Below are 15009 nucleotides of genomic sequence, written 5' to 3'. Positions count from 1 at the left end.
TTAATAGGTTACGGCATGATATTTTGACCGTTGGTTGTGATTCCATAGCTGGTTTACCTACCTATAATTGAGGTTGGTTTTGTAATTTTTTTTGTCGTATTCCATCAATTTTTTCACTTTCATTCATCAAATCATAAAGTTACCATTAAATAATTAGGTCGAGTTATATTCAATAGTTATACCCAATGAAAAAAAGAAAACATAAAGCATTACACCTAAATAGTCAAAGCTTGGTTGAAAATATCAATAAACACTTTTGTGATCCAGTAGTGCTCAAATTTTTTGCCACGAATAACCTTGTATCGGGAAAAAGCCAAATCTTCCTAAAAAGACAAGTCAGGATTAAGTTAGTATATTACTCAAAACTTACTTGATATAAAACTTTTGCGCATACTCACTCTTTCGACAAAGGAATTTCTGTGAAACTTCGCCTTCACCCGTTCCAATTGCCCCCTCAAAACTTTCATTTCTAAGTAGATTTACTCGAACCTTTCCTTTATTTGGTTCATTGATGGTTCATTTTCATTACCATCTATGGCAACAAAGACCATAAATACACGGTTTAATTGAGAATCTACACTTTTGCCCGCGTTAATGCCTTGATTTTGGTCACGCTTTCTCACAGTGAGGGACACTCTTATGATTGCAATATCTTCTTCGATAGTGTATCGGGCAACCATTTTTATTCTTTTTTGTTACAACAATTTGAGAGTTTTAGAATTCTTGCACAAATTCTATGTTGGAGAAGGGTTATTTTATAGCAAAGAATGACCCAACGGCTGAAAAAACTAGTCGTTTCTCGAAAAACTCAATGCAAGCAGTTAACTATTTACAGCCAGGAAGGTTGAAAAAATCAAGCCGTAAATAAGGATGCACAACGGTCAGTTCGCTTCGGTGTTCAACACTACCGAACAAAGAACCGTACAGATCGGTTATTTTCTTAGTAACACCCAATGTAGTCAATATCGGCCGTATCGGCAGATATATCGGGGATATTTCGGATATCGGCCCAGAACGATACGATAAGAAGGATATCGGGGATACGATATTCGCCCGATAATATCGGCCGTATCGGTCGAATATCGGCCATTTCGGTCAAATATCGGCCGTATCGGTCGATACGAAATTTTCCTACATTTCCCGATATGAGACGGTATTGGTCGTTTTCTATAAAGTTTAAGGGTAATTTTGGCGAAGAAAGTCTTCCAGGTGGTAGTAGAGGTGCATGTAGCTCTCGAAGCAAGTCTACTAAAGTTACTCTTTTGTTTTTTTGATAAAATTGGTGTTATCTATTATATCTTATCCGAAAATGTGTGGAGAAAATATTTAATATAAAATTATAGTCTCTAAATATAGATCCGATATTATACCGATATTTCAACGATAATATCCCCGATATAAACTCGTACCAGTGTATCGGTCCCGGCCGAGATGAACCGATATCCGATATTAACTACATTGGTAACACCAACTAGGATTAAGGTCTTAGTTCGAGTCGGTTATAAACCGGCCGATTCAATGTCGAATAGGTTCAAATCAGTTCCCGGTTTACCGATGATGGTCCATAAGAATCAGTTCTGGAACAAAGGAATTTCATCCTTCCTCTCTCAAAGTCAATAAAATCTTCCAAAACTTTTATAATAAGCACTTTATTCAAGATCAGTATTCCTTTATAAACTTATAATTTCGTTACTTAAATCATGCCAATAGTTACAAGCAAAGTCATCTCACCATTTAAATTTCACAGTGACATGCATGTTGGACTCCCACAAAATAATCAATTCTCTTCTCTGTGTATCACCACCAACAGTATGTCAACTACCATACAGAGTAACATCTTTACATTGATGTTGCTCCTTCTTCCAAAGAAATTAAACAAAGCAGTGTGAAAAAAAATCTACCCATCAAAGATAACAATTTGTCAACCTAAAGGATCAAACAGAAAAACTAAAATCAAACTAAACCCCATTAATAAGAGACCATCTCAGTTAATCAAACTCAATCAAAAAAATCCAAATCAAACTAAAACCCATTAATAAGAATACCTCAATTAATTAAGTAATCAATTAGAACATCTAAATCAAATTAAACCCCATTAATAGCAGTACCTTAATTAAAGAAATTCAATCAACCAAATCAGCAACACTAAGATTTCAGTTAGTAAATTAGATTGATGGAGGTTGAAGATGAGATGATATTAAGTTAGTAAATTATATGGATGAAGGTAGAATATGAGATGATAATAGAGTCGCCTCTATGACTTCTAGGTAAAACTAGGGCTGCACATACCCGACCCAACCCGTATCCGACCAAAAATACCCGCACCCGACCCAACCCGCCGAGGCATGGGTCGACTATGGGTGAGGCACGCCAGAACCCACCTATTTTGCGTCGGTTGCGGGTAGAAACTTCCGTCACCCGAACCTACCCACCCACCCTCCCAAAACTAACGTAGGATCCTGACCCTTAGATCTAACCTAGGATGAATTATCAGAGCCGTTGAATTGATGTATAAAAGTAAAAGACCTAACTTAACCTAACCTAATCGCAATCTCCTTCTCTTCTCTTCTGCGGCCTCTTCTGAGTCTTCTCTCCTTCTCAGACAGACTCATCTCCATCCAAGTCTCCAACTCCATTATTTTTTCTTCGCTCAGTCTCAGATTCGCTTTGTGGATCATCGGCATCACCAGAAGCAAACCAATAACGGAAGGTAAGATTAGGAACCGTTGTAAACTTGTAATTTTTTGATGATGTGATTTCTTGTAATTTTCAATTTAGGGTTTATCTGTTTAGGGTGTTGTTTTTTAATTTCAGTTTGGAATGAATTGGTATGATGTTACTATGTTAGAACTCAGTAATGAAGAGTTTAATCAGTAGATTCAAAGGATTCTTGAATGTTTATGTGTTTAGGCAGCGCTCAATTTATCTGAATCTAATACCCTTTATTTTATTTTTCCATGTTAGGGTTTGTCAAGATTGAAGAACTGAAGTTCAGTTCATTGGAGCTTGAAGAAGAACTGGTCAGAGTTGGTTTAAGAAGAACTAAGAAGGTATATCCAACTATGAAATTGTTTTGATTATTTAGGTTCCTTTTATATGTCCTTTCCATTTTATGGTTTGTTGTTTATCTGAATCTAATGTTTTTTTTTATTCCATGGTAGGGTTTGTCAAGATTGAAGAACTGAAGTTCAGTTCATTAGAGTTTGAAGAAGAACTAATCAGAGTTGGTTTAGGAAAACTAAGAAGGTATATCCAACTGTTTTGCTTATTTTGGTTCCTTTTATATTGTTTAGGTGAAGTTTGATAGAATCTCATTGAGCATGATAAAAATGGTCCTAGCGGTGAATCTTAAAAGCTACTTGTAGCTCATTCTCTCTTTGTTGAGAGGATGTTTCTGTCGTTAACATAAGGCCTTCGGCAACCCTACCGCTAGGACTCAGTTGAAGCTACATGTTAGAATTAAATTGGTGTACTTCAATAAATTTTGTAACACCCTAGGAATCATGAGCATTTGTTTGTCTCCTTGGTGCAATTCCCAATGGATAATTAATTCTTTTATCCCTGTCATTCCCATGTGTTTGTATTGTGTATCTATGTTATTGAGGTCTTTTGGTTATTGGGGTCCTTTGGTAGTGAAGCTTCATGTCTGTCTAAACTTTATGTTCTATATTGAGGTCGTTAATGTTCAATTTATGGTATTGTGTTTGTATTAGTATCTAGAAGGATAATGCTCAGATTAGGTGGTGTACTGATTAGAGAATTTTTTGGGTTTTTCACTTCAAGACTTCGAATAGCAGGCAGGACATCTAGCTATCCTATATTTAGAACGTTGATGTAAGAGAAGTACAATAAAACTGTAAAGCACGCGTAGCTACCGTGTACTATTTAATCTAATTACAGTGACTGTCCGGTGTACTGATGGGCAGTTTGTGTTGGTACTTGCTGTTGTTGTGGATGGATAAACTAAAATGTTCATTTCGCTTGCAGAGCTATTTTACTTGTTTCAAGAAATTCATCTACCCTTTCATTCATTCTAATTGTTCATTTCACTTGTAAAGCTATTCAGTTTCAGTGACCTTGCTGCTTCTTCTATCGTCATAGACTCATAGATGATTGATTCCTATTGGCTTAGACAAGGTAATGACGCCAAGTCCCAAGGGTCATTGTCAGTATCTTGATCTTTCTGAGTTCATCTTTGTTACTGTAACTAATTTACAGACTTCGTTTTATTTCAGGCTTTCATCCATTCGGAGGTAAAACATCCACAAACTTGCAGGCTTGCAGCGACTCGCTGTTGGTCGCTTTATATGATATTAGGCTTTAGTATAGTACGCAATACTCAATAGTAATGCACTCTTTTATATTTTGAGCTTTGAACAATTGAACTCTGTTCCTTTTTATTGTTAGCTTTATCAATTTTGTTATACACTTATACTGTTATACAGTTATACTCAATAACTCTGTTCCTTGTTAATGTAATGTACTAATGTCATTTTATTTTATGGTGGGTAACCCACCACCCACCCGATCAAACCCGCCGTCACAATGGGTCGGGTGAAAACCGACCCATTGTGTTGTTGGGTCGGTTGCGGGTGACAACTTCTGTTACCCGCCATCAGTTGGTCGGGTGGTGGGTGAGGCCAAAACCGACCCAAACCGACCCATGTGCAGCCCTAGGTAAAACACTAGAAAATAGGAGGTTGCTGAGTATTTAAGTAAAGTATTTATAGTATTAAAGTTTTATAATCGATTGGATATCTGATCGGCCGGTGGTTAATAAAGTCGGTCGGTATTTTCTTACAACCGAGAAGCACCGTAAACTGGTCGGGTTTATATAACAATAATCGTACATGGAGCGGTTTGGACGGGTCCATGTGCACTCCTAGCTGTAAATCTGAACTTTCCAGGTCAATCATATGAAATCCCATATTTACGGCCAGAATTCGTTGAACGAACAAGCCGTATTTCACATTCGGCTGGGTTTTAATCTTACCAAGCCGTAATTATGAACATTCCCAATCGATTTATATACATCCCAGTTGCAAGTTTTTCTGCGATATCTCTGTTCAAATTTACAGCGTGGTCAGGTTTAAAACCCAGCCGATTATCTCAATATGGCTTGGTCTTTCCATGCTTTCCGGTCGTAGCTATGGGACTACATTGAGTTTTCTGAGGAACAAATAGTTTTTTTTTGTCAAAAACTAGCCATTGGGTCATTCTTTGTTATAAAAAGACTCTTCTCCACAAAGAATTTATGCAAAAATTCCCTCTCTCACAAACTTTCAACCTCTAACTGTTCCAATAAAAAAGAAAAACATGGTTACTTTCTACACCACCGAAGAAGATGTTGCAATTGGCAGAGCGTGTCTGACAGTATCAAAGAATTTCGAAAATGCACTCATTTTCATAGATGAAACCTCATATTATTTTTGGAACCGTGTGCATATTGTTTTTGTGGCGTTGGATGGAAATCGTTATGGAATATCGATGAAACTCACTCACTACAAGAAACTTAATATATTGCAGCACCCAATGGTTATGGCATAAACCCTTACTAGTGTCGCGATAACCTATGTAGCAAGAAGTCTATTGCTGCACCCAATCTTTATTGTTGCAGCAAGAGATTATACTTTTTTGCCACACTCTCTTGTCATATTGTTGCTACAGTTGTGTGACAAAAGTTTCATTTTGCAGCAGTAAATTATAGCTTTTAGCTGCAGCTGAAAAGTACTGTGACTAGAAATTTTCTTTTGTAACACCTATATTGAAGGTGTGGTAGATTTTCTTGTAGTGACTAAGAAAATATTCGAGAAGCTCTCTCAACAAGTGAAAGCTTTCAAAGAGGAAATGAAAGCCGTATGGAAAACAATCTCAATATGCCCCGTGCTCAAATTAAGAGTAAGTTTGTCAATAATTCGTCCATCAAATATTGTTTTTCGTAGCATAAAATTTTAATTGATTTGTTTTTCAGTGGGAGATGGCCGAATCCGATTATGAGGATATCCATGGAAAGAAGTTTAACCTTTATGGTTGCTATAGTTTCTTGGAAGAAAGTACTTATGCTGATTTTGATCACGATTATTAAGAACCATAATGTAATAATCTTTTCTGTAAAGTTTACGCTATAAATATGTATTTCCTTTCAGTTTCAATGAAATGCTATGAAATTTGTATTCATTTTTCCTTTCCTTGGTTCCTAATGTTGCGCAACTATATATGAATGTAGAAATAATTTACTTTGACTCAGACACTCACGGTTAGGAAATAATAAAAAAAATCAGTTGTCGTTAAAATTAACGGCTAAGAAATGCTTTCTAACCCAACAACAATAACATTAAACGGGTAAAAGAACCGAGAGACCAAGTCGTGAATATGAATTACGGCCCGGAAACTCACGGCTAGCACCATAAATTTACGGTGAGGAATTCCTAGCCGAGGTTAAGAAAATTATCTAGTTTTTTTGCAGATACAAAAAAACTAACGGCTAGGAAAGTCCCAACTGTTTAAGGTACTTCACGGATGGGAGTTCTTTGAGTCACAACCGTAGCCACCCATTTTCGGCTTGATCGACAAGAACTCCTAGCCGTAATCATCCCAAAAGCAGATTTCGTAAACCCTAAATTCATCAATCTTACCTATTAAGATAATCGAATGTTAAATAAATTGTGGGTTTTTCTATTCGTAACAAATTTTGGTGTTTAGACACATTCTTTTAGACAGATTCATTATCCAAATCTTAAATTTGTAGTTAAACAGCTATATAAAAATTAAAATTTGTGCAAGTCGATGATGGATTCAATCCAAATCGTCCTAATCATGTCATATTAAGAACCAACCTTAATAAACATTTTTGAAAATTGATGAAGATTTGATCAAAAATTTTGATTTTTTTTTATCATAGGTTTTAGTGTATGATTTTGAGAAGGAGAAGAGGAAAATGGGTTGGTGAATTAATTTTGGTTTTAAAATTTGATTTAGTTTTGATTTTAAGTATAATAATGATCAAAGGGTAAATTTGTCTTTTCATATAAATTAAGTCTCCCATATCCAAACTTAGGATGTTAGATATCCTATAAGCCACCAAACCCCAAAGGGATTGAATTCTCAATAATATACAATTCTAAGGCCAAGCACTATGGTGCCCCAATTCCCTACTCTATCCCTCATACGTAGGTAAAAAACCAAATTATTAACCACTATGGTCTCCCATATCCCTACTTGTTCGGGGATATCCCTTCCCTATTTGGTAAAGTGGATCAGATCTGATCCCGCTTGTAGGGAAGGGAAATCACACGGAAACTCAGTTTCCATATAAAATCTTACTTTACGAATACTCAGTATCCGTGACCTTTTATACAGAAACTGAGTACCCGTTTTTGGTTTTTTTGTTTTATCCTAAAACTTTTCTTTCTCACTCTTTTTTTACCTATTATATCTGTTTTTTTTACTCTAAATTATCTTTCTTTACCTAAGCAAATACGGAAAGAAAAATTGGGAAAAAGAAAACGGAAACTCAAGTATCCGTATGAGTTTCGGTGTCATGTAGAAAGGGATAAAAGGTCACCATAGTGGGGTTGCCTTCCATGTGATTCCCCTTCCCTTTATTTGAGGTTTGGGGAAAGGATGCACTGCACCATAGTGCTTGGACTAAGGAAATACATATTTATAGGGATAAAGAGGCTATGTTTTTCCTGTAGGCTAATACACCTTACACAAGTCGAAGCTTAAAATATACTGCTTATAAAGAACCCCCCCATATGACCACAGGTGACTAAATTGTAAGTAGGTTGCTGGAGTTGGCACACAAAAACTACGAACAATCACCAGTAGAATCTCCTTAACTTACAGGTATGAAGCAGTCTATCAATCTTCAACTGATGAGCGGGATTCCAGAAACTTCCAGGAAGGCTTCATTGTAGTTGAAAACTCAGCCCCGTGCTCTAATGCTCCTTTGAGCCATTTAACCCTGTTAACAAGTACTTCCAAATCCATAATGGACGACTCTATCATGTCAGAGAGTGTTGAATCACTCTCCTTTTTTTTCATCTTCTTCGAAGACCCACCAGAATTATTCCGATCTCTCGGAGGCCGAGTTTTTCTCACTGAAACTGATTCACTCGTATCACTATGGGTACTTGAAATACAAGAGGATAATGTGGTTTTATCTGAACCACCGTTCTTCATGTTTGCTGTGCCAGTCTTCTGTTTGTTCAGCAAATCACCTGAAGGCTTAATCAAAATTTCCATATCTAAAGAATCCAATGAAAACCCTGGAGGAAATGAGCTAGCTGAACCATATGAAGAAACAGAGGATGGACTAAACTTGAACGGCGAAGTCTCTCCTGTACCAATGTTGTTGTTTCGGATTATACCTATATCCAAAAATAAAAATTTAGATGCAACTAAAAGAAGAAAAGGAAAATTATTACAAGTACCCAGTTGAGATAAAATTTATCTTAATCACTGGAATTCCCCAATTAAAATGAAGTTTATTTCAATTATTATGAAACCCAAATTTAAGCAAGGAAGAAGGAAATTTTCAAAGCTCTGCACATTCCATAACCAGGAAAAGAGGCAAATAACAGCATGTGCTTTGTAACATAATCTTAAAAGTACACAACTACAGACAATATCAAGCAAAACCAAATGTTACCTTGACTCTTAGGGTGTATCAAGCAAACACAGGGTTCAGAAGTCTCACCTACCTACAAGCACCAAATTTAGATGATAAAGTGTTACTAGTAGATGAAGCAATCAGGCACATGCAGTCTATGTAGCTTACAACATACATTTATCAGCCACCAATAGAATGATATACAAATCAATATCTTCGGTAACAGGTATTATCATTTACAAACATGCTCTACGGACCAAGAATATAAACACCACCAAAACTGACAGACACTATAGGGGATCCCCTGAGAGCGTGGGGTGGGGGGGACCAAAAATCTGTGAGGGGTTGGATTTTTTTCGGTGTTATATTCTCGATTGGTCAAGACTTGTTGTTTCATTTATAAAGGTAGACAACAAAGTTTAGAAGAACGCACTAATCACTGAGATAAATTGAGATTAATAGAGTCCACCAGAAAAACATAAATTCTGTTTGATACAAAAGCAGTCCTGGATATTGCACATTCTACTTATTGTGTCATTGTTGCACTTTGAGAGTTGGATCCCTAAATAATTACCTGAAACAGCAATAGGTAGTCCTCCCTGGGAAACAAAAAATTTGGCCCAGAAATCACACATCAATATATATGCATGCATGCATGTATAAGGAATCAAGAAATAAACAGTCCTCATCGTTGGTGGTGTATTACAGATCATCTTATCCGTAAACTTGTGATACTTACTAACTTTTTCAGTCAGACAGGAATCAAGAAATATGCAAATCAATGTATGTGAGAAATAGCACTTGCCTTGATCCTGTTTGGGAGTCTGGGACTCCCATTAGTTTTAAAATGCATATGCTTCAACACTGATGCAATACATGGTCAGATACAAGGTAATGCTACATACGTGTTTTGAAGGAAGGAGGAAGCCTTAAATGAAGAATTAGTGGTGAAATGTGTATACCAACAAGGTAATAAGATGGTCAAAATGAACTAATTTGAAACCAATCATAGTATTTGAGTAAAATAGATGCAGATAACATAGAATGGTTTATTTGGTAACTAACACAGACGCAGTACTATATCTATGGAGTATTTGGAGTAGTAATGAACTGCGGAAGAAATCACCTTGGGGATGGGCACAGTCCAACCTAGCTCTGGGGTCCAATCCAGGGATGGGCGTAATTCTTTGCCAGGAACTGCATAAACTCCTCCTTCACCCACCGGAGGTCTCGGAAACTGAACCTGAAATCAAGCCCAACCAAATAAAGATAAACCAGCCAATTCCGCCTTAAAGTTGGAAAAGCTTCAATTCTGAATGAACTCTATTACAAGTTGTCAACAAGGAAACATAAAGTATGAACATAACCCACTTGGGATTGACAACAATTTGATTTATATATATGTCACAAGTCTGTCAGTCCCCAGAACACAAAATATAGATTTTCTGAATAATCATGTGAATAACTTAAAGATTTGCATTAATCATGTGAATATATATGTGGACGGTGCAGATTGAAAATACCATGTTAGACAGCACTTAGTTACGGTATATCAACTGCATTAGTCAACATTAATGACACCCTAGAACTCTAGCTAAAGCATGGTGCACTATAAAGCACTCAACCCTTTATGCTCTAAAACAGATATCTGTGGTGTTTCCACACCCTAGATGCATGGGCGAGCAGATGGATTTGAGATTATTGGGAGAAAAAAAGATCAGAACAGACACAATAAGGAAATGGTGAGAGTTTACTTGACAAAGAAAACTGACAAAGATCTCGACAAACCCTAACTCTCTCAATCGAAGGAAATGGTGAGAGTTTACTAGCACACACTAACAAGTATATCATCTGATTCTGAACTACCTGAACCTGACTCGGGCTATCAACTCCATATTTAACCTTTTATCCTGTCACAACCCTATCTTAGCCTTTCTCAATCTTGACTAACCCTAACTCTCTCAATAATGGATCGAAGAACTGTAGGACACAAGCATTGATAAACATGTAGGCCCACTGAGGGGGAAAAAACAAACAAACAATGGGCATGCTGATGGTAATGCCAGAATGAACCTTCTCTTGAACGAAGAGATATCTAAAAGTCAACGAAATCACAGGGTAGAAAAAAGGGGTCATCCATAAATGAATGCTGAATGAACTTCAAGGGTATATAAATATTTGTACCTCTACAATTTCATCATCTTGTATGTTAGTGATACTAGCTGACCAGTAGCAACCATCTTTGAACCAATCAACCATATCCCCAACTTTCCAAGGACGGTCGACTACTCCAACAACTTCTGATATGTCAGATATATCAGGCATTTGACTTCGAAGATAGATCTGAGGATACCCTGGGCGCAGCATCAAATGTTTCTTCTTTACCCCAATATGTTTTTCAGCCGGATTCAGACGATACAAGTTCATCCGCGTTATTTCTGCAAAATACTGAGATTTTGAAAATCAAAAGTACAAAAGAACCTGTAAACACTAAAGCTGGAGTTCTTCTAAACTCAAACTAATTCAATTCAAAATGTGATAAGATTGCAGACACAAACTATGTTTTCTTTTTCTGTATTTCCAAACACGATTACTCATAGTCATAGTCTCAACACATTGAAGTCTAAGAGTTCCGTAAATTGTCATAATGTTTTGTACTATAGATGCCAAAGGTTGGAAAAATCAATAACAGTCTGCAGCTTCTTTAAAGCAAAATTATATAAGCTCCAATTGCAATCCAGAAATTCACTTCAATCCAGCATATCTGAGACCTGATTAAGCATAAACCGGTAAAGAAAACCAAGTAATCTTAAGAAACTCAACCAATATTCTATCAGCTGTCACAGATTGAATTGAAAACCCGGTTCTAGGGTTGTTTTAATCAGCTACAATTATACGAATGCCAACTAAACTTCGAGTCTTACATATCCATCGTCATATACCGTGATTCATAAGTTTTACTAATCAATCCATACCAACCATAAGAAGATAAACTGGCGACACATTCAACATAGAACTCAAATCAGGTAAATGGAAAAAAAGTAAACCAGACTTACTTTCGTCTGGAAAGTCATAATACTCTAACGCAACAGTAGGTTCTGCACCTCTCATCCTGTAATCTTTAATCTACACAAAAAAAATAAACGAAATGACATGTACGAATTAAGTCATTCTAAACATGCCGAAAGCACAACGCATGCAACTGCACCAAGAGTACACCATTTCAGCGGACAATATAACCAAGTTAGCAAATCATATACAATTCCTAAAACTTCATAATTCAAAATGTAATGCTGCAACCACACTACCTTGCATCGAAACCATGCTCCGCGAAAACCATCTTTAAAAGATTTTGATTCTCCTAATTGACCAACTTCAAATGGAAGATTCTGTTCTCCTTCCATTGTCAACAGATTGAATAACTGCAAAACAACAAATTCAGATTTCAGACATTCATAAAACCAATCCAGACAAAGAAATCCCATAACAAAAAATGACCATTTGAAATTAGACTCTCTCTATAACCTAAAGATTGAAAATTTCTATGATAATGAACCAAATTAATCAATCATATTCTAACAAAAGGGGGAAAGAAATGAATCCCTAACATTTGAGCAGAGACCAAATGAATCAAAAAAAAAAAGAAAAAAAGAATCCTATTCTAATTCCTCAGAAACTCAATTGAAATGGGGTTAAAGATTATTACCAGATTTTGAATGAGAAATTTTACTTTTTAATAAACCCTAGAAAGGAAAAAAACATTTGATATTTTTGCTCTGAGTTTGCAGGTAAAAGAGGAACCTTTCCCTTTTAATGCTTTCAATGACACTTGTAACAGTATTTATTACAGTAATAAGGGGTTGATTATATAAGGAATACCAAATTAGATAAGAGAACGCTGTCTGGTTAAGGGCTGTTTAGTTTTCTTGAGAAATAGTTCGAGCCTATTTGTCTTATTTGGGCCTTCCTCTCCGTGAACCTTATAGATCAAATATCAAATGGATTAAAATAATTGAAAGTTTTGAAGCTCGATTATTTTCTTGGAAGTCCAAATCTCTCTCGAAAGGAGGTAAATTAACTTTGATTATTTCAGAACTCTCAGCTCTTCCTATCTATTTCTTTTCGATCTTTGGTGCTCCTATGAATATCATAAAGAAGCTGGAAAGAATCATTCACAATTTCCTGTGGGATGGAGGACCTGATGATAAGAAATACCACCCTGTTGATTGGGAACATCTGGTGAAGCCAAAATCTCTTGGTGGTTTAGGCATCAAACAATTACATTTTATGAATGTAGCCTTACTAATGAAATGGCTCTGGAAATTTAGTGATGGTGATCCGGTCCTCTGGAAACAATTGATAGAGCAAAAGTACGGCCTTGGGCTTTTAGGTTGGAATACCATGTCTCCTAAACAAGCCTATGGGTGTAGCATCTGGAGAGGTATTCACAACTTTTCTGATCAGTTTCATTCAAATTGCAAATTTATTTTGGGTGATGGAAATAGGATAAGTTTCTGGAATGATACGTGGGTAGGTCATGCGCCGCTATCCAAACAATTTCCTACTGCTTTCAATACGTCAGCCTCAAAAACAACAACAGTAGCTCAAGCCTACAACAATTCTTCCCAGAACTGGAATTTGGGTATCACTCGCAGAGTCCACGATAATGTCATCAGGGATATTGCTGCACCCTTGTATCTTCTTGAAGAATCCAATTTGTCCCCTAATAGCAATTGCGATACCAGAGTTTGGAAAAATTCGCAACAAGAAGGTGATTTCTCCGTTAAGAAATGTTATAATTGGCTAATTCAGGCCAAAATTTCAGAAGAAGACCGAACTTGTGTGCATCCAAAAAGAATTTGGTCGAAATGCTGGCCTCCTAAGGTTAGTTTCTTTCTGTGGGTTGCTTCCAAAGAGAAATTGCTTACTCAAGACGAGTTGCGTAAAAGAAGGTGGAGAATATGGGTCAATCACTGCTACCTTTGTGTGAATGATGAAGAAACAACCTCCCATATGTTTCTGCATTGTTCGTTTGCTAGCCACATTTGGAATCTCTTCAGAGCTGAGTTTAATCTTCATTGGGTAATTCCACATTCGGTCTCTACTACTCTTCACACATGGCCCAATCCCCGCAGCAAAACTCGAAAATCGCTCGTGATTAAAGCACTACCAACTGCAATCCTTTGGCATCTGTGGAAAGAAAGAAACAATCGAGCTTTCAATAATAAGTCTTTGGCTCTAGGTAGTCTAGTTCAAAAGATCAGGTACATAATTGCTTACTGGCTTTATCGTCAACCTGAGTTCAAAAATGTCTCTTTAAAAGAGTTCATGAGAAGATGGAATCTGACAGTGTTTGAACCCCCTTGAGTTGTTGTGTTGTGTAGAATCCGTTTTCTCTCGTTGTTTTTTTTGGGCTGGGAGGTGTGTAAATTTTTTTAAATCTCTGTAAGTGTTGCTGTGTGTTGGGTTCTTGGGGTAGTTTTTTCTGTTCCCTTTTGGTCGTTGCTTGTTTGTTTCGGGTTCATGCTCCGTGAATATTAGGAAATAATATAGGAGTCTATATTTAGGAGATATACACTTTAAGGAGTTTGAGTTATATTAGGAAAATTTCTATGTTTAGAATTTGATCTTAGGTAGGAAAGTGCCTTGAGTGGTCGTCAAGTTTGTGAACAATATAAATTGGCTGTTAAGCCATAAGAATTATACACCAAGATTATTATCAATGTAGTCTTTTAAGCTTCCGCGTTTATGCTCTCCTCTCTCTTGCTCGATCCTTAACATGGTATCAGAGCAAGGTGAGAGGGAGAGAGGAGAGGAAGACAAGTTAGATGTTTTGGTATAGAGTTTTCAAGTCGTAAGAAGAAGAAAATAAAACCGAAGTTAAATTTCTTTGGTCCAAGATGGGCATTCGTGATCTACATGCTCCATCTTGAGGGAGGGTATTAGGAAATAATATAGGAGTCTATATTTAGGAGATATACACTTTAAGGAGTTTGAGTTATATTAGGAAAGTTTCTATGTTTAGAGTTTGATCTTAGGTAGGAAAGTGCCTTGAGTGGTCGTCAAGTTTGTGAAAAGTTTGTTAGGTAGGAAAGATTGTTATAAGCAGGTGAAAAGTTTGTCAATGTAGTCTTTTAAACTTCCGCGTTTATGCTCTCCTCTCTCTTGCTCGATCCTTAACAGTGAAGCTTGTGTTACTCTTTCTGTTTAATAAATTTAATTTACCGATCAAAAAAAATATAATTTAAACACCATGTTTGTGATTGAGTCGTGATATGATGAACGTCCCATTTATCGTATAAAAGTAATTAAGAATATAAACTAACTATTGTTGCATCTTTCAAGTCCTGTACTTCGCATCTTAGGCCAAAGGAGGTGTAAACAGTCTTGGTTTT

At 36.5% G+C, this 15009-nt stretch overlaps 1 protein-coding gene across 1 annotated transcript; it reads right to left on the bottom strand.

Annotated features, from left to right (window-relative positions):
• Positions 1 to 7642: 7642 nt before the first annotated feature.
• Positions 7643 to 12443, bottom strand: LOC113326061. Its single transcript, XM_026573869.1, has 7 exons — positions 12321 to 12443; positions 11923 to 12036; positions 11671 to 11740; positions 10799 to 11052; positions 9741 to 9857; positions 8654 to 8705; positions 7643 to 8372 (listed from the first exon to the last, which is right to left on the bottom strand). Exons 2-7 carry the CDS (start codon positions 12016 to 12018, stop codon positions 7864 to 7866), a joined length of 1098 nt encoding a protein of 365 aa, XP_026429654.1. The 5' UTR covers positions 12019 to 12036; positions 12321 to 12443; the 3' UTR covers positions 7643 to 7863.
• Positions 12444 to 15009: the final 2566 nt, after the last annotated feature.

The sequence above is a fragment of the Papaver somniferum genome, unplaced genomic scaffold (genome assembly GCF_003573695.1).
Source record: "Papaver somniferum cultivar HN1 unplaced genomic scaffold, ASM357369v1 unplaced-scaffold_10, whole genome shotgun sequence".
Taxonomy (NCBI): Eukaryota; Viridiplantae; Streptophyta; class Magnoliopsida; order Ranunculales; family Papaveraceae; genus Papaver; species Papaver somniferum.
This window is presented reverse-complemented; position numbering and strand designations above follow the sequence as displayed.